Raw genomic sequence first — 24639 nt, forward strand, 5'->3', positions numbered from 1 at the left:
GAAAGCATGTCATTCCTCTTCATCACTGCATATTACCCAAGGAACTATTTTCAGTGAGTTTCATATAAATGTGTATTACTTGATGTCTAATGTAAATTTAAATGAATTAAAGATATCTGCTTGCAACAGGTGAACTTTACAAACATTAAGAAGGTATGTAAGGCCTTAAAACTCTACAAAACAGGCTTAAGAAAGATTTTATGAAGAAGCTGATATGCACACTGGGTTATAGTGAGGCACCAGGGAGAACAGCGTTCCCCAGCTCACTTTTCTCCCCAGTTCCTACTGGCCAGTCTAGTGCATGCTTGTTTCTGTGTTTTAGATCATCCAGTTTCATCCCCAGTCTAGAGCCCCTCTTACTCCACACTTGTAAGAGTTGTACCTACAGGTTTCTGCTGCTTGAGGTTTAACACCTTCTGCTCCACTCACCCACATCAAGCTGGATGCAGTGTGGATGGCAACAGTGGAGAAGCCTGTACAGGTACTGGCCATTTGTTCTGTATTTCCTCAGACTGCTGACTTCATCGCTAAATGTTAATCAAGTTTTCCACCTTTTATTTAAAACATGCTTTAAGCAAGCCAGCACTTCTTCCTATGCTACTAACTATGCATTCCAGTCACAACATTTCTTTAGAAATACTATACTTTTCTTTTGGAATTTCTACCTACTTCTAAAGACGGCTCAATTTCTTCTTTTAAGAAGCTCAAAACACTATAGAAGGTCTTATTGTCCCTGCCTAGCAAACCGATTCACAGTTTCTGTAGCTCATACTCCTGCCTTTGTATTACTATATTCCTCGATTTTTTTCAGAGGAGCACTTGGGGGACTTGCTGAGAGATACAAGCAAGGTATGGTTTTCCTAGACTGCTGGAAGAATCACCAAATCCTGGTCAGAGGAAACACTGAACACAGAGTGAAACACCGAAGAAGGGCGGTTTTGGTCTTCTACCTCTAGTTGTCACTCCCTGTTTGTATCCCACATAGGTGGGATCAGGAAGCAGAGCTGGAGAGCGAGTGGGATGCTATGGGAGAAGCTGGACCACTGTGCTAGTGCTCTCCCGTCATGCAGGAGAGGCAGTGGCATGCACTTAGGTCCTGAGCCCACCCCTGTTGGAGTCAATAGGACTGGTCACCCTGCTTCGGGCTTCAAGTTGTTAAAGAGTTTAGCTCAAATTGTGAGGTGAGGAGGGGAGTGGGATAATGTAGCTGTGGTTTCAGGGGGTTGTTACCCACCCCTGTGATTCTGATGGGAACATTCAGTATGAGGCCCCTGAAAATTCAGTTTTTAATGGAAAATGTTGCTTCATCACAGGGTACCCGGCCCGGCATTGCCTGTGGACTCGGTGAATTACTGGGCTTTCAAGTGACTCTGCTGCTGCAGTTCCAGCTGCCAGGAAGCGCAGGCAGGAGCATGGGGGACATTGCAGGATGGCTGACACAGCCTGATGTTACAGCACCGTCTGCTGAACAGTCAAGATTAATATTTGTAGCTGCTGCCACCAGGATGCCTGCAGAGCTTTAATGGGTCAGCAAGCAATGATTTTGAGGCTAATTATTATTGAAGAGAACTCCATCTTGTAGGATTTTGAATGCAGTTCCTCTTTTTTTTTTTTTTTTTACTGATAACAAAAATCTCTCACATAGCAGAGAAAGGACGACTGCATGAAGCAGGTGGGAGAAAATTTTCATTAGGGAAGAAGTCCTGAGCTTTATATATTGATAATTTTCCTTAAATGTTTCACTATTACATGTGAGCCTGATCCTCCAGTGTAATTCTGCTTCAGAACAGTCAGTGGGAGGTTTGCATTTTGATTTCAGGGGAAAAAGGAATGACTACTTTGTTTTGTACAGATTATATGAGCTCCTGAAATCCAATTCTGCTTTCCATGTGCAAATAAAGCTTTCACTGCTACAGCTGGATTTGTGTTAGGGTTTTCTGAAATACAGTTTAGCCCACTGACTTTTTCAGAACAACCTCGGTATTTTAGATAAGTGTTTTATTTTTATGTGTGTGTGTGTGCCATTCTTTACAAAACGTTTCACAAAGAAGCAGCATGGTTCATGTGAGTAAATGAAGTATATTGGCCAGCTGAAGAATATTTTCCTATCACTTTTCAAATATCGCTACACCAAAAACCAAAATCATGAGAAACATTTCATGTGAAGAACTTGGGGCTGATCTCAAGCCACCTGACTTCACTTTGGTTTTGCTCTTTAAAATTACCTAGAAAATACCATAATCTTCTTTTTTGTACAGCTGGATAAGAGCCAGACCTCTGGCTCCAGAGGTAAAGGGCAAAAACTAAAAAAATCCTGTCTGAACAGGCAACTCCACCCTCTTCCCCAAGTCAGCTTGGCCTTTTGACAGAAAGTGAGCTCTGAAGCAAATTCATTCATTGCCTTGTTTTTGGACAAAACTCAAAATTCTGAACTCACACCACAGAGAGACCATTGCCATGAAATCCAGCATGCTATTTCATCACCCTTTGTCTTTCTCTATAATCAGATAAAATTAGCATTTGGACAGTGATTAATCAGATTAATAATTTTAATTGCTTTTATCAAAGAGAAAAGCCTGGACTGGAAATGCAATGTTGTCAAAGGAAGCTGATTGCCTTATGAGCAGAGTTAAGAAGGAGCTCCGTGTTGTGATGCAGCAGTGAGGGGGATCGTTCTAGCCAGGTATCCAAAATAAGAGGAATGAAGTCATCCCCTCAGATAGACAGTTGAGCCCCACCAAAATCAATGGGAAGGAGGAATAGTAAAGGATTCCACAGAGAGAAGAAAACAGGAAAAACTGTCTGTATTCAGTATACCTACTCCCAAAATAGACTAAAGTTCTGGTCTCCCTCACAGTACATTTGTTTCTTTTCCTCTTTTTCTTCTTGATGTTATTTCTTATGCCTCCCTAAACTTTCTGAGCCCTTTTGAGATCACCCACCATGGCACTAGAGACAGATTCAGATTGTGTCCAGATTCAGTGGTGTGGTAGGTGCAGAAAGCCAGAGGTCCTGACACCCCTATAGTTTGATTTAGCAGCTGGTAGAGCACTCACTGGCTTTCTTCTGCTTTTCTGGCTGCAGAAGCAAGGTATAGCGCTGTGTGTGTGTGGTGTCGGATGAAGAGGCTGATTCCTTCCTGGTAGTGGTTTGGGAGAAAACTAGAATAAGAAGACAGACCCAGGAGCTCAGAAGTGCTGCCACATCTGCCAGTTTAGATACAGCCTGCGGCTGTCCAGATGCACAAAAGCCGTCAAAAGCTACAACAACTGATTATCTGCCAGACTTGGCCTCCTGTACAGTCAGTGGTGCGAAGTAATGGTGGTACCTCCAAGAGATGTCTAATGTATGCACTGCAATTCTTTCCGGTGGCTGCATAGTAAACCGAAGTATGGAAGCCCTAAATAATAAAGGATCCAGGAGCCTCATGTGCTAATGTGAGAAGACTGAATATGGCCCAGAGGGATTTAAGAAAGCTTAGAAAATAACTTTAAGAATGAACAGGTTCAAGACTGAAAGTAGTGACACTTTCTAAATTTCACAAAGTCCAGCTCTCATCTACACTTAGGTGTGTGTATGCAAGCTAAGGTACATGAGTAACCTCGGCATTTCACCAGTCCACTTCTCGGAGACCTGTCTGATCCTGTTAGGAACTGGAGAAGTAGGGCTGGCCCCAAGTGGACAAAACTGATTTTCATCAGGAAGCGTCAGCGCATTAAAATCAAAGCTTTACTCTGAGATGACCCTACTTTCAGTAAAACCAGAGTTTTTCAGAGGCACAAGATACAGCTCAGAGCAAAATGGCAAGATCACCGCAGCACTTCCTCCCCCTTAGGGAAGACACCTTTGCAGCATGGCCTGGTGCCCAAACCACTGGCTTACAGGATACTCTCATGAAGCTCCTACACTCTTCATAAATAACTGCATATTCACTGCAACAGGAACATCTTCCATAAGTCAGGGGAATGCTCCATGCCATTAACCACCAACATCAGTGTCTCTAATCTGTGATCCACGCAAATCACCTGCCACAGGACTTCACTAAATCAAGTCATTGACTCCAGCATTTCCAATTACAGTTAAAACAATTTTCATGAGGGACAATTCACCAAGTTGTTGTAATGGTTCACTAGGTTTATTGTCCTTTTATCATGATTACATGTTTGACTACATTTCTATTTGGATCTTCAGGCAATGCTACCTGTAACACAAGAGGCTCTTACTCACCCACTTGATGTGATTGAAATTATACTAGAAAAAAATCTGAACCAGTAAACAGATCTCTTGATACACGGTATTTGTAATGTAAAAAATAGAAAGTTCTTGATCTTAAAAAAAGTGACGACCTGACCCTGTTATTTTAGTAAACTAATAACTGCCCATTTGTGAGTGCACTGTTTTCTTGGTGACTAATCCACGCAACCATGCGATACTCTGATTCATTCTGCTACACCGTTGTCCATCACAGTAAGTCTGGTCTATCAAGTTGATCCTATCAGACCCTATCAGCTAGGCTTTTGGGAAAGGGGACTAGGGGGGTAGAGGTACCTATCTTTAGCAGCAGCACCACCACCTGCTTGTTTCCATTGTTCTAGTGACAGGCTTCAGCCTGACCTCTGAGGAGACAGTGTTCAACCTCTAGACCAAATTAAAACCAGTGGAGTTGGAAGTTATATGCTGATAGGAAGGTATGAAAGTGCAAGGTAAAATAATTTACTCCAAGAGTCAGGATGACTGGGCCATACCAAGATAATCAGCAAACAGATGGGCATAAGACATGAAGGTACAGAAATGTATGTGAAGGCACATAGTATAGAATGAATTTTTCCCGTTTAAAATGTGGTTTCTCAAAAAGCACAACAGACTGCAGACTGGAACAACACAGGACACCAAAAGAGAAGAGCAACATGTGAAGAGCATAAAAAACAGAAGACAAAGAAGAGGGACTAGGGAGGAGCTACCATTGATGCACATGCTACTAAGGCAAAACTGAGCACGGACACAAAAATAGGTAGTCTATCGCTGAAGACACATGCATCCTCTGGCTCAATTAGTCCTTGCTAATGGTTATGTGGTGGTCCTATTACCAGTCTGCTCACCTCTGTCCCTCCTTCTGATTATGGCACTCACCACCATTACTTAAACATTAGGCAAAGAGAGAGATAAGCATGGATGGGGATACAGCAATGCTGTTACAGTTATTCCAATCTTTCTTCAAGTCAACTGCCCATCTGAGCATGACTTAGGCACAGATGCAAGAGGAGGAAAACAGTCATTAGCACCTCCCCTCAGTGGAAGGATAAGAGATAAAGGAGACATATGAAGGATGAAAAAGCTAACAAAATCCATCTCTCTATCCAGACCTTTATTAACTCCCTCAGCAGCAAACAAGCCATCTTCCAGGCTTTAGCTGAAACTAGGTTATGTTTTGCTATGCTTTAACAATTTGAAGCTAGCTCCTGTCCCTTGACACAGTATCTAAAAATTCGCACTCCAAACAGCAATTGCTGTAATAATAATAACAATACTTACATTTCATTATTTAACCTCATGCTATTCGTTCATGAGAATTAGTGCTTAATTAATTAACAACACTTAGCATTTCCACTTAGCACTTTACCTCTTCAAAGCATCATACAGACAATACCTAATTAAGGGCAGAGCTCCGCAGACACTTCGCATCAGGACTTCCCTTTGACAGCTCTGCATCCAAGACTTGCTCACATGGTGTAACATAAATTCAAGTTGAAAGCCCTACTGACTTCATCAGGAACCAGGTAATGCCCTGGATATCAAGTGACTATCTTTGCAAATTCCTTTTCTTTTCCTGTTGCTTCTGGTTACTTACTGTTCACCCAAGAATCTAATTATTGGCTAATGTGATGGGTGATAATGTGAACCTCGTATTAGTGTTATCTACAAAACTCGTTCTTCCGTTAGTGAAAACCTTATTCTCAGTCACCTGGTTGAACTGCTTTTGGATAGAAAATGTGTTAACCACAAAACCAGATTATACAATGTCAAGCCAGAGTTTTTAAGGGAGACGGTGCTTTCAATCCATCAGTCAAATGCTTGCTATGAAAGTGCCTTTCTTGTAGGCACCCCAGGGTGCTACAAAACATCAACAGACAATATAAACACAGAGCTTTTATGGTTCACTTTACAATCGGACATTGACTCTGAACCTGTGAAACAGAAAGGAATTGAATTTCGTGACCAAAGAGGATAATGTGCACAGGATTAAGCAGACAGCACGGGTAGAAGCAGGAAAGCAATACGGCATCAGATGCTGATAGAGAGATTAAATTTACAAATAAGAAACCAAAGGAATAAACCACTTCTGAGCAAACTCTCATAAACCAGCAGCAGCACTCAATGCTTCGTATCAATCCATTATTTTTTTCAGAGAATCAAACATGCTGCTGGGTTTATTCAAAGACCACTGATTGACTAGACCCTGACTATGGGAACTGAACAAAGAGCCCTAAATATGTAATAGCTCCAGCCAAGAGAATTATCCAGACAGTATGGAAAGAAACTTCTGCCGGAGTCAAACTGGAAGAGAAAGAAAACATTCATCACAGTTCAAGAACTTGTCTAGTGTCTCAGAGGATGTCTTCACAGGGCAGTGGTTGGCAGTGCAGCAGCCTGGGGCTGCTGCTGCTCAAACCTGCTCCAGAAGAAAGCAAGTGATCCAATACAGCAATGTGGCTTCCGGCTCTGAGTGGTGCTGTGGTGTGTCACATGCACGTCACAGCTCACATCAGCTGGGTCAAACAGCTTTCTCAGGAAGCTGCTCATGCCAGATGAGCCGCAGCTTGATAGATATTAGAAATTTAAATGGTTTGGTTCTTTGAAAACTGACTGTATTGAACAGAATCTGACCTAACCATTTTGGCACTGAATTATTCCACAAGGATAACTGTGTACTGCTAACTGCAGCGTCTTTGTGCCCAAAATATGCTGTGCTAGTGTTACTGCTAACTTCTAAAATCCCAGGAGTTTAAAATAAACAACAGGCCTTATTATCCCTTAATATGCGGATGGATGAGACTGTTATTGCCATATTCAACCTCAAGCTGAGGGTCAGATACTCATCATAGATTTTTCTGGACATGTATGTTTGGAATTCAGTACCTGCCTTTCATCTGCTCCCCATTCCCCACAAATTCTCTTCCCCTTACTCAATTTCAACTTCAACCCTCCAATATTCCCTTGCCACCAGTTACCACTCTCCAGGACTCCCTTATCTCAGACACCAAACAGCCTAGCCAGCCCCAAACAGCTAACACCTAAGCTCTCCATCACTTGGTTCTCCTGCAGCCCCTTCTAATGTTTACCACCTAGGGCCTATCCCAGACCCATTCCAGCCTGCCCATGTCCACTCCCCTGGACCACTTCTGCATTGGTTAAGGCTGGGTCCACTGATGTATATGGTTACATGTGAATTAGGTAAATCATGCACCTTTCTTACAATGGGTTTCCTAGTATGTAACACTCAAGACAAAACTGTCATCTGTGGTCATTGTTGATCAGGAAAAGATACTTGTTAATTAGCAGGCACATTGGATCAGGCCATTAACAAATGCATTGTGAAGCTACTATGGAAACTGATTCAAGTTACTATCTAGGTAACTGTGCTTCTGTTTCCAGCACAAGGCTGTCACATGAGCCCTTCTGATCACTTTTGTATTTACATTTGCTGTGCATCTGTCCTAGCATCTCCAAGCCTTGGAGGAACACATGCTGAGATACTTCCTGACTGGGGTCAGCTTCCAGTACTGGAACTCTGCTGGGTGCAGCTCAAGATGTGAACCAAACACAGGCATAAAAACACAGTTAAGACAAAAGCCTGGCATTTGGAAGGCAGTTCTCTATGACAAAAATAACTGTTTAGATGGCTTAGATAATTAGGATTTCACCTGTCATTCTCCTGTTTTACTCAGCCTGTACAATGGAACAGGTTGGTCTGTTTAGTCTGTCCCACAGTGTTCACTCGTGCTGTCATTACCCTGTATTCATACAGTTCTATGGGGTGCTGGGGTTTCAAAGCTTCCCAGGACTATTCATTTCTGCTGTTCATAGTGCTCTCCCTGTAAGAGGTCATGGGGACATGTCCATGGAGTAGTCAGGAACAGATCCATGGTGGCCATGAATGTATTACATTCCAGCATGTATTTCCTCCTTGCTCAGCCATCAGTTTCTAATGTCATTGGGACAATTTATACTTTTTGGCTATCACAACCTCCTACAGCAATGAATTTCACAAGTGATATTGATTGCATTAAGTGGTACATGTGCTTCTCCTGTTGCTTCATCAGAAGAAAGTGTTCCTGCTGCTGCACCACCATGGTGCATTGTATTAGCCTTGCAATTTAGTCTGCACAGGGAGTTCTGGATGGATTGTTTGATGACTTGCAGTACAAGACGTCCTAATCTCCTTGCCTAGGGAAATTGCTCAGCACTAGGGTTAATACTGAAGTACAGGCCAGCTGAAGCTACCTTTAAAGAGCAGGGTACGCACCAGGGTGAATATGGCTGACACAGGTATATATTTTACTTATGATTTTATCACTACACCTGTTCTAAGCACAGCCTTTCAATTAACTGATTCTTAGGACCTGATATAGACAATATTGAAATATTTCTGACAACAACATTTTCACAAGTAGTATTATCCATCCCACTCCAGCTTGGATTTCTCACCTTTGTGGTCCACAACTTGACTGTCCAGTCAAACGATGATGTGACAAAGAGATGGGAAAAGTCAATTGGGCCCACTGCCATGTGACAGTTAATTCCTGTGACAGGTCCTTGGTGGCCCTCAAAAATTTCACCAATGCCAGCTTTACTGCAGGAAGAAGACATATTGGCATTCAGAGAGTGATTTAATATCTGGTGATTGAACATAATTTTTCTTTACTCTTAGATTCCTGTTTCCTTTTAAAGTTCCCTTTAATCTGGAAATCTCTCTCCTTTCAGTAAGGCCTTTGCCTGCAGAGGTTTACTCCTGTGGACACAACTAATGCTCAGAATACAGCAATGGGAGACTTTCTCTTACTTCTGAAGACTTGCATTACTCACTTTTACATACACTGTCTACTACTGTAGCTTGAAATAACATTTATGTATAATTATAAAATAATTCTAAATTATAATTGTACTATAGCTTATGCCTCTGAGTAAGCCATTATCACAAGGAATAACCATTAAAATAAAAATGCAAATATGTTAATGACTTATCATGAGCAATTCTGTTTCTCTTAAATATCTAAAATAACTTTCCACAGCAGTCAATCAAGTCACTAGGAAGTAAATCCTTTTTCACAAAAAGCAAAGGAACCATTCCTGTGATTAGGTATCATAGAGTCATTACTTTGAACTAGGGGAGATGTGCATTTCATTGGCCTGAGGCTAGAATAGCCGTTAGAAAGGAAAAATACAACACTGTGTAAGAGAGAATGTGCGCAGTTTTCTTCTTCCTGGAAGCAGATGACGCCAGATCAGTTGTCAGTGCTGTCTCACAGTGTATACAGAAAGAGGAATCATGAAATTACCCTTTTAGTTACATTACAGAAAAATTGCCAGTGGAAGAAAATACATTTAAAATAGCCACAGCTCTGACAAGGCTGCCAGCCCTGTGCCAGTGTGAAATAGAGTGTACCCAGAGATAAGGAGCTGCACTGGAGGAAACTGGTCCCTCATATCACAGTGTGGCCTCACTTAGGCTCCCTCCCCTGCCAGACCTCGCAGCATGTGCTGGAGCAGGTGCTGTGTTCTGCAGTGCTGGGTACAAAACACTATTATTTCATCCCCATTTGTCTGACATGTAGTTGGCGGGATAAGGGGAGTTCTGGAGCACTGAGAACACCTTGTGTATCTGCTGTGCTTTGACACACCTTTTTCTAGAACAACATATGGCTCTCCACTCTGTGCTGGGCTGAAGGACACAGGAGCCTCTGGAAATGGGGATGATAGCAAAAAGCTCTAGGAAAGACAGGAAGGAGTAGAAAGGGAGTGCATTTGTCGATGGTCAGCATGAGGTTTGCTAAAAACATAGGCTAACGAGAGGATCTGTCACCTTCCTCCTCTTGTGAGGAACAACCCAGGCATGTCTGAAAGATGTGAGAAATGCCCTGGGGCATGCTTCGTTTATCCTAGCAGCCTAAAACTAATTCAAACCATCAGCTGCCACACAGCCTATCAGTATAATGCCTAAATAGACACAATTTTGCAATATTGTCAGCAGTCAGGCTAAAATAAAAATATTTTAAAATAAAAATTATAGTGAACAAAATATATGTAAAACAGCATTTATACAACATTAGGAATGTGTAATAGAAGCCTTACAATCTTAAACCAGTGTATTGATGTCTATCGATTTGGTCAACAGAAACACAAAATATGATAAAACATGAATTCAGAGAATATTGCAAACTATTGAGTGTGGGGGTGAGCTTTAAATCTATCAGTGAAAAAAGTTTGTTCTTTACAAAAGCCTTTCAAGCATCCCAGAGAATGAAAGTACTACCAGGAGCTAACAGGGCTCCCTAGCATCCTGCAGATTTACAGTATGCAAAGCAAGAAACTTGCAGTATTAAACTACAGCCTGGGTTAGGCAAGGAAGGGATATGACCACCGTGTATGAGAGAGCACAGGGTACCAGCCCTAAGAGCAGGTCAGCTAGAGCTCCCATACCCCCATGGCACACTGCGGCTCTGTACATGTTAGCAAATAAACCAGGCAGCAGCCCAGACTGAGGGCAAAAGGTGTGGCATGGCCCCCTTCTGTACACCAAAACCCTCTCACCCTCCTGGAGAGGGTGGGCATGTCCAAACTGCCCACCGAGAGCGGGGCCCACCAGGGCTGTCTCTAGCCTGGCCACGCAGACAGAGCCTGCAGTGCTGTGCAGGAATACCTGCGCTGCGTGGCCATGCACTGGGACATGCACGCTCTGTTTCTTACATGCACGTGTGCCCCTGGTGGCTCTTCTCTGATATATGCCGGTGGAGACTGAAGACGCAGCTGAGAATGGTAAAAAATAAAGCAGATTAACATCTCTTATGAGTGGTTTAGGCCTGATTACTCTGCAACAAAACTGTCTCCTAGGGCCTGGTTCGATCTGCCCAGACATAGATACCTACATCTCAGCTAGCTGTCTACTCTCACCTCATGGGTGAGAAAGAGGCATTTCTGAGGTCCCAGTCCTCTCTTCTTCAGGCAGTTGTCTGAAAAAGGTAAAGGAAATCAAAGCCTAAGAGCAGTTGTTGCTCCCCACCAACTACATAGGGAGCCTGGGGCAACTACCCCAGTGTAACAGGCTGTAGCCCAGATACTCAAAGTCAGGCAACTCCTGTCCTAGTCATGTGAAGCAGAACAGTACAGACACTGCTGATCCAAGAGAAAAAAACATGAAACACTCTCCACACACAGTTGGCTACCGCATGCCAACACTGGCACACAATGTTATTTAAGTACAAAATGCTGAACATCACCTTCCATGACGACAGGCTGTGTAGACTGTTCCCTCTTCGCTGCCAACGACAAAGTTATTGACATCTCCAGTTGGGAAAGCCATTCCTGTAACCGCCACTGGTTTGGACTTATTGTACACCAGCTCCATGCTCTCCTACCAAAACAGGTCTTCATTATTATTCTGCAATCATCCTTTTGTTTGGCTGTTGGTTTTTTTTTTTCTAATTTCTAAATGTTACAGAGGGTGGCAAGAGGGGAAGAAAAAATCATTTGACCCAGACACAGGACTTGGGTTTCTACGTAGGGCCATTGCAAGAAGATGCAATGTCACAAACTAGGATGCACTGCTCCTGCCATCCCCCCCGCTGTCTGTCACACATTTGAGAGTGGCTGGAAGGCACTGGTCTTTGCTACATCATCTTAAATCAGGCAGAGATGACAGGTGAGGATTTAAATCTAATGGTGCAGAAACTAAAGATAATACCTTAATGGTTACACTTGCCAGCCCCAGGCTCTAATAAAACATGCAATACCCTTCTATTTACAAACATTTTTGAAATCAATTGTTTATCAGGTAATGCATGTAATATCATGTGCACCTGAGGCATTTATCAGGCTGCGCCATTTGTCCCTTTGCAGAACAAAATTTAAAAGTTGGGGTCCTGTCACTACCACCATTCTAAGCATTGCTTTTCAGGGATTTTCTGAGGTAACCATAAACACTCCTTCTAGACTCTACCATCAAGCTACAGACCAGCAAGTATATTTTCTTTTTTTCATTTGGTAGCTATATTTCAGAGTAAATCAGCATGCTCCTTTTTGCTATTGCAAGTACAACCAGCATGAACAGTTTGTGGCCGTTGCAAGATATGTACTCTTTGAACAGATTTTCCACAACTTTTTGATTGTTCAGCCTAAATGGTGTAACCCAAGAATCCACAAAAGGGCTGAATGATTTAGCAATTTTCATTTTTAGCTATTTAAGTGGGTATGTTTTATATGTTTAAAATGTCTAATCTGCTATTCTTCTAGGGCCAAAGCCTGTAGTGTTTTTCTCAGAAGAGATTTTTGCTGTAGCTAAAGAAAGTGGGCATCCCTGTGAGAGGAGAGGGATGCAAATCCGTAGAGAAATACTTTTGCTTGCTTTATACTTTTCTTTGAGATACATTTGGTTCTACTAAAAAGGCAAAACAAGATCTGGAAAATGCATTGGTAGAGCACCTGTGGACCATATATTTCTGTGAAAATCTTCTGGGGTGTGATCATCATTTAGTGTCTCTGTGGAGAAATGGCTAGATACTGTGGTGGACTCTCCTCCCAGTGCCTACACCATGGCTGTACACAAGTGCTCTGGAGCTGTGTCTTCGGAAAGTTTCAGACTGACACACATCAGCAACACTCTACTCCTCCCAATTTAAAGCTATGGCATGTAGCTTGACGTCAAGTCCTGCGCCTTTCTTTTCTACATCACCATGAGCCATGTGCCAAACTTCAGCGTAATGTGGGGTGTGTACCCACCCTTGTTGAAAGCCAGTTTTGGAGCAGGGAAATTCCATCTGAGTGATGAAGTACTGGAACTGATATGTTCACAAATCTCTGCTTCAAAATTTAGTATTCCAGTAAGTGAATACATAACAGTGGGTTTTACCGTCTTAATGTCTAAGAAGTGAGAAAGGGGAAGGGATTCAAGTGCCTAACCATAGATGTCTGGGCCATTTTAGATGCCTCCACTTCTATTCCAGAAGAGTGTTGGGTTTTGCATAGTCCCAGGACATAACTACAAGACCCATACTATTGTCTTAGATGAGAATGAGGAACATGATCTAACTTTGAAGTTGGCCTCACTTTGAGTAGGGGAGTAGATGGGATGAATTCCAGAAGTCCCTTCCATCCTAAGATTTGACAGTTCTTGTACCCCTGGGTGGGTATCTGAAATGGTATTTCACACTGGGATGGCATGAGTCATCCTCCAGAAGTGCCCAGTCTGTAACACTAACTGTAAAGGGAACTCAAATTACTAGCTTAGACTTGACACGGACATAACTAAGGTTAAGGTAGAGGAGTTCTACCTCTTGTGTCAACACTGAAAAGCAAATAATTTGATAGTAATTGCACATTATTGCACGACTAATGGATGATTAATGGAATCATTAAGATGAGTCTCTACACAGCATTTTGAAACAAGATCCCATGACGCTTAGCAAAAATTGTATTAATTTTTTTGTTCCTAAGATATTATGTATAAAAATGAGTGATGTGTTGGAATAGAAAATGTACTACTCCAGAAGATAACACTTAAAAGATGCTTTCCATAGACCTTTTTCAGCATCAGATTCTTTGTTTAGTTTCCATTATTATAATCACTAGTGGTTTGGACAATTTTCCTGGGTTCCCTTTCATTTCTGATACAAAGGAGAGGAGCGGTGTGGGGCTGGGGGGAAAGACAATAGTAGCAAACATTCCAGAGGGGGGAAATTAGTTCTAAAACTTTTGATTTGCATTGTTTGTTCCTTTGGCTACTGAAGGCAGTCAGCAAAGTAAGCTTTCTGACTGTGTGCCTTGGAAACCCATAGTGCCTAGGGTGTGTTCAGCAGCAGTGCAATCTAGTCCATATTTGTTAAACAATGCTGTAGAGGTAAGTACAATTTATACCACAGGCGACTTCTGTAATTACCGTGCTTTAAAATGGATTATTTCATTTTCACTTGAAACTGACCTATGTATTAACGTATTACAATAATTACATGATTTGTGGTAAAGGAAATGGGTTTTGGCTCTTAGCAGAGACTGCTGGAAGCAAGCTGTACTCTTTCAAGTGCATCCATTGGTTTTAGTTTGTATAGGACATGAGGTTTTGGCTTTTAGGAGCTACGTTCCATTAAGCAGGTATCCTGCTCTACTGAAGGTGCTTTTTTTCCCTGTATAGGTGAAAACAAACCCACCTGTGGAGTTGAGAGCATGTCCAGGCTCCAGGAGCACATTTTGCCATCCGTGGAGACGGTAATGAGATTGTGCGCATTCTGTGTTCCAACTACATTCACGCAATACACAGGATGCTGAAAACACATTAACACGGGAAATCAGAGAGCCATTCTCACATCTTCACAAATAAATTTCTAATGCCTCGTATGTTATTTTAAAGAATGATTAAGTAATCACATAATGCCTGGAAAATATGGACTTAGCTTTTGCCAGATAGGAATTGGATTTTTTTTTAATTTAAATTTTAAGAGGTATGTTATAGAGGTGGAAATGTTTTCAAAGTTTCATTTTCCTCATAATAAAACAACCCAGCTGAGTAATGCTGTGAAAATACTGAATTATGTGGATGAGATTTCACCCACAGGGACATGTATCATTCTGCTGATGGCTTTTGACACTGAAAATAACCGTCAGAAAGAGGCAAATTGTCCAAATGGAATCAAAATGAAAACTTTATTCAAGAAAACAGCTCCATAATTCTTGAACTCTTCCAGAATTTGGCTTGCATGCTAAATATTTGCAAATGTACTCCAGTTGAAAAACATGAACAAGTCCATCAGCGTTCTCCAGCACTGGCCAATATACCTTTTAAAATCTGTCATTATAAATGTGCAGTGACTAAATTTAGGGTGTTACACCTGGTTTACCATAGCATAGTGACTCCATGGAGGCTGAATTCCACTCAGTATGCAATAATGAAACTTGGCCTATTCCTTTTCCAAGCAACCTGGTAACATTTTGAGCCTAAAACGTCATCTGATATCTGATGGTGACATAGGAGGGATGGTTCAAGTTCAGCAATCTCCAGAGTGAAAAATCAGTCAGACTGAACAATAAGATTTAATCTCCTTTGACCAGGACAAGGGATACTGCTGAATTAAGGGTAAGACATATATACAAGTCAAGCAAAGAAAAATTGTATTTCTCTGCCCCTTTTGCAGATGAATAGAAGACCTGCATCTCCAGGAAGAAAAAAATACTTTTCATTACTACTTCCCTTATTTAAAGAAAATTAGGACTAACTTACAGATCCCTGTAGAGCTTCTAAGCCAGCTCCATGCAGGGTTAGAAACCTAGCATTTGCTCCTGCTGAAATGAATGGGCAGAACTACCATTTATTTTGGACTACTTAAAGATCCAGCTGCAGGTCACCTACCCAGTCAGTAGGGAAAGGTACAAATCTTCAGAGCGCTGGCTAGCTCTCAGGTTTGGTACCCAAGAGGGCCCAGTAAATGCCCCTTCCCTGAGCGCAAAAAGGGCAGCATCTGAATGCACAGTGTGTGTGTGTGCACGCACATTGAAGATGGACTCAGCAATTTCTGCTGAAATGGTATCTTGTGCTCGGAGGCCACCTGTACACACCAGTAATTTGCAAGGTCCATTCTGATGCTGATTTTCTCTCAAGATTGTCAGGCACCTGGCTCCCCCCAGATCATCGAATGGACCCCAGTCTGTCCCTCACATGTGTCTCATGTCTCGTACAAGGGACCTTCTTGCTGCTTAGTGGTGAGATAATGACTCCAGTGCTAAACATGATTAGCACATACTGATGTGTGAAATAAGCACAGACTTATTTTTTCATGGGTGTTTGACCTCCAGTAGTTCAAACAGACAGGGACAGTGGGTAGGGGGAAACTAAAGCAAGCATGGGAGTGTCTAGAATATTTAGCGGGGAGGGAGAGAGCGAGCCATGTCTTTCCAGCACCACCTCAGTGTGCCAGGTCTGGCTTTAATCAGGGCTACCAGCCATCAATTTCATGCACAATAAAACTCACAGCAGAAATGAAAAGATGTAAGGAAAATGGATGAAAAAGACAACTAACTGTACATAACAGAAAGTCTAAACAGGCTCCTTCCTTTCAAAGGGTTGCTGCCAGCTTGCTTTTATTTATTTTGGAAATGAAATCATCATGCAAAAGGGTTTTGTCTTAATTAAAATTTCCTGTTGTCCCAAGTGCAGATGTGTGGTGGGTGTGAAAGGAAATTAGTGAGTAAGCTGCGGGTAGAATTCTCTTTCCTGGTGAATCCAGGCGGCAATCAGTGATACTAAACTTCAGGTTTAAGTCAGTGATAACAACACACTCTATCTGTTTCAAATAAACAAAGTGAGAGAAAGAAAAGAGAAAAAGCCTTTTTTCACATATGGCATAAGTTCAAATGAAAAAATTACTATTCAACTCACGAATCTAGCAGTACATAAAGTAACATTGCTACAGTAGAGTTGACTTAATTTATTCCTTTTATTTTTTTCTTGGCAGCTAGATTTCAAGCCAGCCTTTTGCAACCAAGACTTTGTTTACAGTTTATGTAAATGATTCCTATATATGAACATAAAGTAAGCATTCTTTTATTGTAAAATCTGATCACTCCTTAAAAACATCATGCTTCCTCATATTAGACTGTGTAAAACACTTATTTATACCAATCCATGACAGCACATAAAGTGCCCATCCACAGCTGAAAGTCATTTATTTATATTTGTCAAAAGCAAAACATCACATATTGTTCTATTGCAATAATAAAACTAGCTTAACATATAATTCCAGGAGGTACAATTTTGTCTTAAATGTTTTTTCAGTGTAAACAAATTACTTCCCATTAATCTTTTCTTTTCCACTAGATCCTGAGTCCCAGTTGTTCAATTTTCAGTGATAGCTTCTTGCCACTAGTTTTCTGGTCTGATACATCTCTAAATTGCACTTCCAGGAGAGACTGTTTCTTTTCATGCAGATTGAACAACATTACTGGTGACAAAATGAGCAAAAACATGAGGGAAATGAAAAGCAATGTTGAAGTTGAAACCCATGGCACAGATCATAAGATTATTACATCAGCTTTCGTGATAGTGGAAATTCAGGGAACAATATTTGTACTGCCCGGCCCTCTAAGCATGTCTGTGCACACCTGTCATTTTTTAATATAAGAGACTTGCCATCTTAATACTGGCCCCACACTGAATCGTTTGCATTAATTCATGTGGCATGGCTTCTAGATTTGTCTTTTAACTCCAGGGATTATGTTGTCACAGTCAACTAAAAGCTGACCCTTGATCTGCAAATTCCAAAGATAAGAATGGCAGAATTGTAAAAGCTGGAGGTGCAAAAGACCTATCACTTCGTCTGATCCTTAGCTCTGCTAGAACAAGATTATTATCTTTCAGACTGCTTTGTGTAGTTCAGCTTCTTGTTTCAGGAAGTCTGCATTTTTCTGCATTCTTATATCACACTTTTATTACATTTTTCTCCTCCTTTCAGCCTCTATTTTCTTCCCCTCTTCCCACTCAGGAATGATCCCAAGCCCACTCCCAGGATGAGATACGTTTACCATCCACAGATTACACCTTCCAGCTCTTATGAAGAGGCTGCTTGAGCCCAAACTCTGGAAGAGGAGAGCTGAAGAATGCACAACATCATAGTTGGATGGACTGGAGGTCAGCGCCATAGCAGAGTGAGGACTCTTTAGCAGGCAATACAGGCTTGTCTCACTCCTCAGCACAATATGAATACCTTGCAATGGAAGAAAGTCTTCTACCACATACATCATCTTTGTATCACAGAGAAACCCTCTGCCTTCTCAGGTATTTTGTGCTAATGCTCTGCCTGTATATCTCCCAGACATCACCAGAGCCCTGTGCCACCATCACTGTATCTGCAGGTTCTGTGTGTGTTGGCAAAATGCTTGTCCACATTGAAACAAACTCCCCCTCACTGTGCAAGCTCTGCCCCATGGTCCTGTCCGGAGTAGAAGACCACGACAGGCATTTATGCATTGCTTTACTGAAAAACAGAAGCAAACTGCCCCACTCTCTTCAAGGGCACCAGTGTCTACTTACGGGACTCCACTGAGACCAACACAGGTGCCTAATCTGGTTCAAAAGAGAAACTCAGGTACAATGAGATAACAATAAATGGTTCCAGTTGCCTCCATGTCGGACTGACTGACACACAGTCCCCTGCGTGACTAGGCTCTCTTTACAGCCAATGGAGAGCAACAGTCACAGTGCTCCTGCACTGGCACAAAGGTGCCTCACTCAAGTGTTGTAATTGATCCTGCCCTCTTCCTTGGAAAGGAGGATAATCTCCTGACCTGACCATATGAAGTGTGATCATTAAGCACTTACAGGAGGTGGTTGTACATCTCTCTTATCTGTTTCTTTCTCTTCAAGGGCCACACTTAGGTTTTCATCTGTGTGGCAACCAGCATTGTAGACAGAACTAGAGAGCTCCACTTCCCTGTTGACCATTTCCTCTAAGGACAGGAGGAGGTGATTTTTATCCTTACCGTGTGAGCAGCAGCAGATAAGGGAGTTCTCTGAACCGGAGTGCGCCTGTGACTGCGATTATCCCACAAGACAATTTGGCCGGAGTATGTTCCACCGACAACCAGGTTTGGGTGAAAGCGGGCAAAACAGACAGACATCACGGAGGACTGGAGTAAAAGAGGTAGAAAAGAGAGGGGTTACATGGTCAGTTATCTTCAATTCTCTCCTTAAGGAAGCATATTGTAATTAGCATTTTGTATTTTAGAAATCACTGTATGAGCTCTACTCATATTCCTTGCACACCAGTAATTCTGCTAAAGTCAATAGGACACATGTAAAGAGCTAATTTTGACCCTAAAATGTGTAGTTCCATTGGTCCTTGGGAAAATAAGCACCATAGGATTAGCATGATGCTAAAAACCTGAGATAACCTCTTCATGACAGTGATGGGAAAACGCTTAATTTAATTTCCAAAAGTGAGAACTTCAAGTAACCAGGTGCCAATCCAACAGAGGATGGCATCCTGGCCCATGATTTCCCATTAGGGAGAGCTCTTCCCCTATTGCTCCTCTAGTTTTAAACTCTCAAACAGTTTGAGGTTAGTTTGTGAGAGATCCTCCAAAGTTCACCTCAAGGTGTGCTGCCTTGAGAGCATAAGCTGACAAACCATGTTTCGTTGTTGGATCAATGACTGATTTCTTTGCTACAGAGAGGTCCTCTTCTAACAGCACAGGGAATCACACTTTCCCTTACACTGTTAGAGCAGAAATGAATTTTTCCTCATTTGTCGCGGATGAAAGTATTGACACGGTAATATTTAGTAAGAAATCTAGGTTTATTAATAACTAACAGCAATTTATTATTATAAAATAATTCAGAGATACTAAAAGAAAGAAAAGCGACTTATTCAGATTCTAAAATGACAAGATTCACACTAACTTACTTAACGGTACCTATATATACATATATACATGCATGCACATAACAAAATGGACAAACATACAGAAACAAAGGTGTTTGGATTCAGTAGAATGGACACAGAACAGACATACACACACAGAAACAAGGGTACGTACCCACACACACACACACACACACACACACAGAGTAAAGAGAAGCTAGCTCAAAGAAAATTTCCCTCTTGAGTTTAGAGCAAATACTCACAATGCCTTGGCATTCCTCAACGGGCGATAATTGAGACTCGAGTGGGGGACTTCCCCCTGGCCTTCCGTCTGGAGCAGACGACACCTTAAGGGTTTGGTACCTGAGAGGCGTCCCAGCTCAGGGGAGATGCTGGTCACAGGCCCACTGCGATCCAGGAGAGCTCAAAGGGTCTCCCTGGTGGTCGCCATTTATAGGGTCCAAGATAATTGACTTTTGTCAAATGCCTTCTGGTGCCTTCCAGCAGTTACACAAGAATTTGATTAATGTGCGACTCTGTTATTGTTCCCATTTGACCACATCCCAGGCACAGGTGTGCCAGGCCCTTAGGAGTTGATGGGCCATTTTAACCATTTCCGAGCAATTGGGAGGGGCAGGAGCCAGGCTCGTTAACATTGTCAGTCCTTATCTCCACAGACTGGTGTATAGCTCGGGGGATGTGGGTGGAATCGCACCTAGCACCAAGCAGCCCAACAAAGAGGGGCGGGGGGGGGGGTAAGGATTGCACCACCACATCATTTTAATGACAGCTGAGTTGCCTTTGTACATTTTCTTGAGCTGGGGATGTTGAGGAGCCAGACTGGCATCACGGTTACCCTGGCTATCTAGTAGGGTGCCCCACAAGCCAGTATGGAGATGGGTATCTATCCCAACTAGTGCCTTTCAGTCTCTTTAAAATAACATATAACATCTGAAGTCCTCAAGGGAACAGTCCCCAGAATATTCATGTGCCAACAAGCTACAGCCAAGAGTAACAAGCTGTAACTCCTTCAAGTCCTCCATTCTCTTTCTAAGGAATTATTTCCCATTTTTATATAATTGGTCCTGGATATTATGTCTTTATTTTATGCAAATTGGAAAGCAGAAGTTACAGCACCCATGTTATTTCCCAAGAATTCACATACTAATAAAGACAGTTTGCAAACAGAAGCAAATGTCATTTTTTCATGGGCAGTTTTAGTGATGCATGCAAGTCACACAGCAAGACCCAAACTGCTGCAGCAATTACAGTCAGAAAGTTAAATTCACTGTTGGTTGCATTCTTAAAAATTAATTTTCTGGCTGTTTCCAATGAGTTTTGGTAACAAATCTTTGTCATAGTTTAATGACTGGATATTTTGAAGTGGTGATGCTCCTACATGTGAACCCATTTTACTCAGTGACAAGGGGTTAACTAAATTACTGTATTACAGTTGCATAAAAAGCACTGCAGACATTTAAGCAAACTTTGTTGAATTGGGAACACAGGAGCTGCCAAGCTGAACTAGACCCAGTGTCTACCTAGCTGACGACCCTGTCTCTGGCAGGAGTAGATGGAGTTGTAAAAACTTTGATGTGGGCAGATGTGTTGTCTTCTTTCATTACTGCTTCTCATCCTGATTTCTAGTAGCTAGAGACTGGTTTCAACATTACACCAGAGATTTAAAATCCCTTCTGATAGGGCTAGAATTAATTATGCTGAATCTTGATGTCTATGACTAGGTTAATAAGAATAAAGCAAAATGTGAAGTTTAAACAGTTTTTACTGAATTCATGTGGCTGCCTGATATCTACTGTTTAAAACCAGATTACATGCTAAATTAACTTAGTAGACATACTTATAGCATACAGCGGTATATTCAATACTGTTTTTTTGACCTAATAAGATCGCCAAGACAATGAAATTAGCTGCCTCCACCTTTTTCTTCCTCATTCTCTCTGGATTCTCCTAGCTGTTCACTTGACATCTTTGATCCCTTCCCTTCTTGACTAAAGCTTTTGCTCATGTTTCTCTGATGTTATATAGTCTAGTATCTGATGACTAGATGATTAGTATATGCAATTGCCTATTTTAGTTCATATCTATCTAAGCGCTATCAAAGAACCTATAAGCTTTACAGGTAAGATAACCTCAGAGTAATAGGACTTTGGTACTGCTAAATGGGGCTTAAAACTCAGCTACAATGCAGCTGCCATCCGGTTTCCACAGATCCCCTATGCATTATAATTAAAATGACCCTACGGCACATGTTCTACATTTTATCTCTTTGTTTAATGGCTTTGTGAGCTGTTTTAATCAACCCCTCTTACTCCTTATAACTTAGCTGACAGATATTCTTACATGAAGTGAAATAGCCAGATGATTTTAAAATAGTACAGCTCCACCACTGTGTACACCCCGCAGCAGCTACAAGGCTCCACGTGTATTTTAAGAAACCCCAATTCAAACAGTCATTCCACAACAAAGTTCTCAGTTTGTCCGAAACAAACTTGGGAGACTCTGAAGCAGGGCAAAGAAGCCAAGTGGACAGTGTATTTTTAAATGTTGTGTTTTCATGGTTGGCATGTTTTTGAGTTCAGAATCCCAAAATACAGTTGAATGGTCAGGATATAAACTGCTAAAGTGTGTTTTTCATAAAGTTAAAAAATAACCTACGGACATAACACGGACTTAAGCCCTCTGTGCTGCTTCTAGTTTTACATATCACTCCAAAGTAACCTGCATTCTTCAACTGATGAAATGTTCACATCCTTTTAATTATGTCAGTATTATTCTTCTACCGAGGAAACACTTCTAATAAATATTAGAATTTAACAATTTAAGGACTCCACTCCATAGCACTTAATATAGTGATTATTTTCTTAAAGTTAATGGCAGTACTCAGATGAGTAAGGGCTGTAAGATCCAGCCCATTCATTTAACAACCTTAAAAGCATTCATTTCTTAGCCTTAATGGGAGAGAGTGGCAGACAGGTCTCCAGTCTGTCTGAACAGCTCTGTGCTCCAGGAGAGCAGCAGAAACCATTCCCTGTAAGCCTCTTCTGCCTCCAGGCTGCCTCTTGTTTGCCGATTCAAGCAGTCTTGCTCCTCTAAAACAGAGTTTTGCCACTGACTTCAAAGGGGGAGGAACCAGCACATGGTGAGGCTTTAAAATAACAGCGTATCCCTCTTTGCACTTCTACCACACCTTTCCAGGGAAATTTCCCGACATTCTCCAATAACAATGGTAAAGCTTCCCAGTTTCTTAGTTAGGCATATTTTATATTCTGTAGGTGCTTAGTTACCTGGTGCAGAGGACAGAAGCAGCTAGTTTCATAGTATATGGCAACAATGCATAAAGAAATGTAAGAGGGATCATGTCAGAAGGCAATCCCACAGGGAGTGTAAGTGTCTACAGTATAAAAGCAGCATTTCGAATAGGAGTTTCCCAGCATTATCTTTTAATGGGTGTCACAGATCATCTGTGTCTGCAAGTTGTCGGGACCCTCAAGAGACAGACAAACCCCAGTGTTTGGTCACCTTCGTTTCTCTGAATTACTTTATGCAGTGAATCATTTCATTATTCACTTTCTCTTAATGCTCTGGTGTTTTCTTCCCCTGTGCAAATACAGTCTACTGGGTTTAGCTTTCTCTGTCTCTCCTTCGCTTTCTCAGCAACCCTGCTAAAGTATGTGTGGTACTTCTGTCTTTGTGATCTTCCACCCAGATTTTCTACTCCTGTATCTTGGTGATAGCTTCTGGTGGGCACCATCATGCTGGTGCTGCTGCCCCTTCCCCTGTGTGTGTTCTGTCCATCTGCAGAGGTGAGCGGCTCTCAAAGGGCCAGATGAGAGAGCCTGAATTAGCTCCAGGTTGGAGCACTGCCCAGGCAAAAGGGACAGCCAGGCCCAGGCTGATAAACCTGAGATTTCTGTCTGTCAAATGGGTGATCCTGATCCCCGAGTGCTAAAGCTTCTGCTCCCGGCTGTTACAAGAACTGTGCTGAAAATGTAATTAAGAAACAAAGCATGAAATGTCTACGCTCTTGTCACGGCAAAGAGAGGTCTGGCCTCAGAAACAGAAGTGTTGCCCAGACCTTGGAGAGGCCTGCAGTCGAAGGGATGAAGGCAGCCCACCCCAGCCCCCTGTTTCGGCAGCTGTCAGGTCTCCTCAGCCCACACGAAGAGAAGCGCTACAGGGCCGGGGGGGTGGTGACTTTGCTCAACCGCCTCTGCCTCCTCCCTCCCTCCCTGCTGATGCACTCAACTCAAACAGGCCCTGAGCCCTCTTCAAGTGGCTGGCAGAGCTGGTTTTTATTTTAGAAGCTTAATCTGGCCCAGATTCGGATTAATGATGGCGTATCCCTTCAACCACAGATACACATGGTCGGGACAGACAGTCATTTGGATTCTCCTTACTGAGAAGCCTGACCTCAGTACCCACATCTGATGTGTGTAAGGCCCTAGAGACTCAGCTGTCTGTGCTCATGTCCGTAGATTCGGATGGCACTCTGCCCAGCCACCAGTTGAACAAGTTCACAAAGACCTGGGTGCTAAACAATAATGACTTTCAATAGGCAACGACTACTGCATTCAGCGAGACCTCTTCTGCAGGAAACCACCCCCGTAGGCAGCGCTGCCATACTGGGGCCATATGCCTACACTTGACACCAGATGGATCTCAAAACAATACTTTGTCAGTGGGAAGAAGCGATCCGAGGAGTTCACAGGCATTTCTAGACTCCAAAATACCAGGTTATATTGCAGCAGGCACTCAGGAAACTCCTGGGTAGATTTTCTAGCTGAGCAAACACATGTGAAAAAGCTTGTGGCATGCTACTATAGGTCAGCCTAACACAGACAACAGCGGGCAATAAAATTAACTGCAGCTGAGATGAACAAGCAGATCCTTTTCGATGCTTGAGGGAATTGGCTTAGAGGGACTGGGAACGGAGAGACAAAGCTGTGGTACTGCGGCTTAGCTAGAACCATGAAAAGGTGCCAAACTTATAGTCCTTTAT

General features: G+C 42.2%; 1 protein-coding gene across 9 annotated transcripts in view; it reads right to left on the minus strand.

The window, feature by feature from the left end:
- The window catches only part of DYNC1I1 (dynein cytoplasmic 1 intermediate chain 1), a 201214-nt gene that overhangs the window by 32516 nt on the left and 144059 nt on the right, over positions 1 to 24639 (minus strand). For all 9 annotated transcript variants that reach the window (XM_074864080.1, XM_074864063.1, XM_074864072.1 and 6 more), the window contains 4 exons: positions 18739 to 18885; positions 14418 to 14531; positions 11496 to 11629; positions 8707 to 8851 (listed from right to left, as the gene is read on the minus strand). In XM_074864080.1, coding sequence (XP_074720181.1) covers positions 8707 to 8851; positions 11496 to 11629; positions 14418 to 14531; positions 18739 to 18885 — 540 coding nt within the window. The remainder of the gene's footprint in view (positions 1 to 8706; positions 8852 to 11495; positions 11630 to 14417; positions 14532 to 18738; positions 18886 to 24639) is intronic.

This window comes from Strix uralensis, chromosome 1 (assembly GCF_047716275.1).
Source record: "Strix uralensis isolate ZFMK-TIS-50842 chromosome 1, bStrUra1, whole genome shotgun sequence".
NCBI classification, from domain to species: domain Eukaryota; kingdom Metazoa; phylum Chordata; class Aves; order Strigiformes; family Strigidae; genus Strix; species Strix uralensis.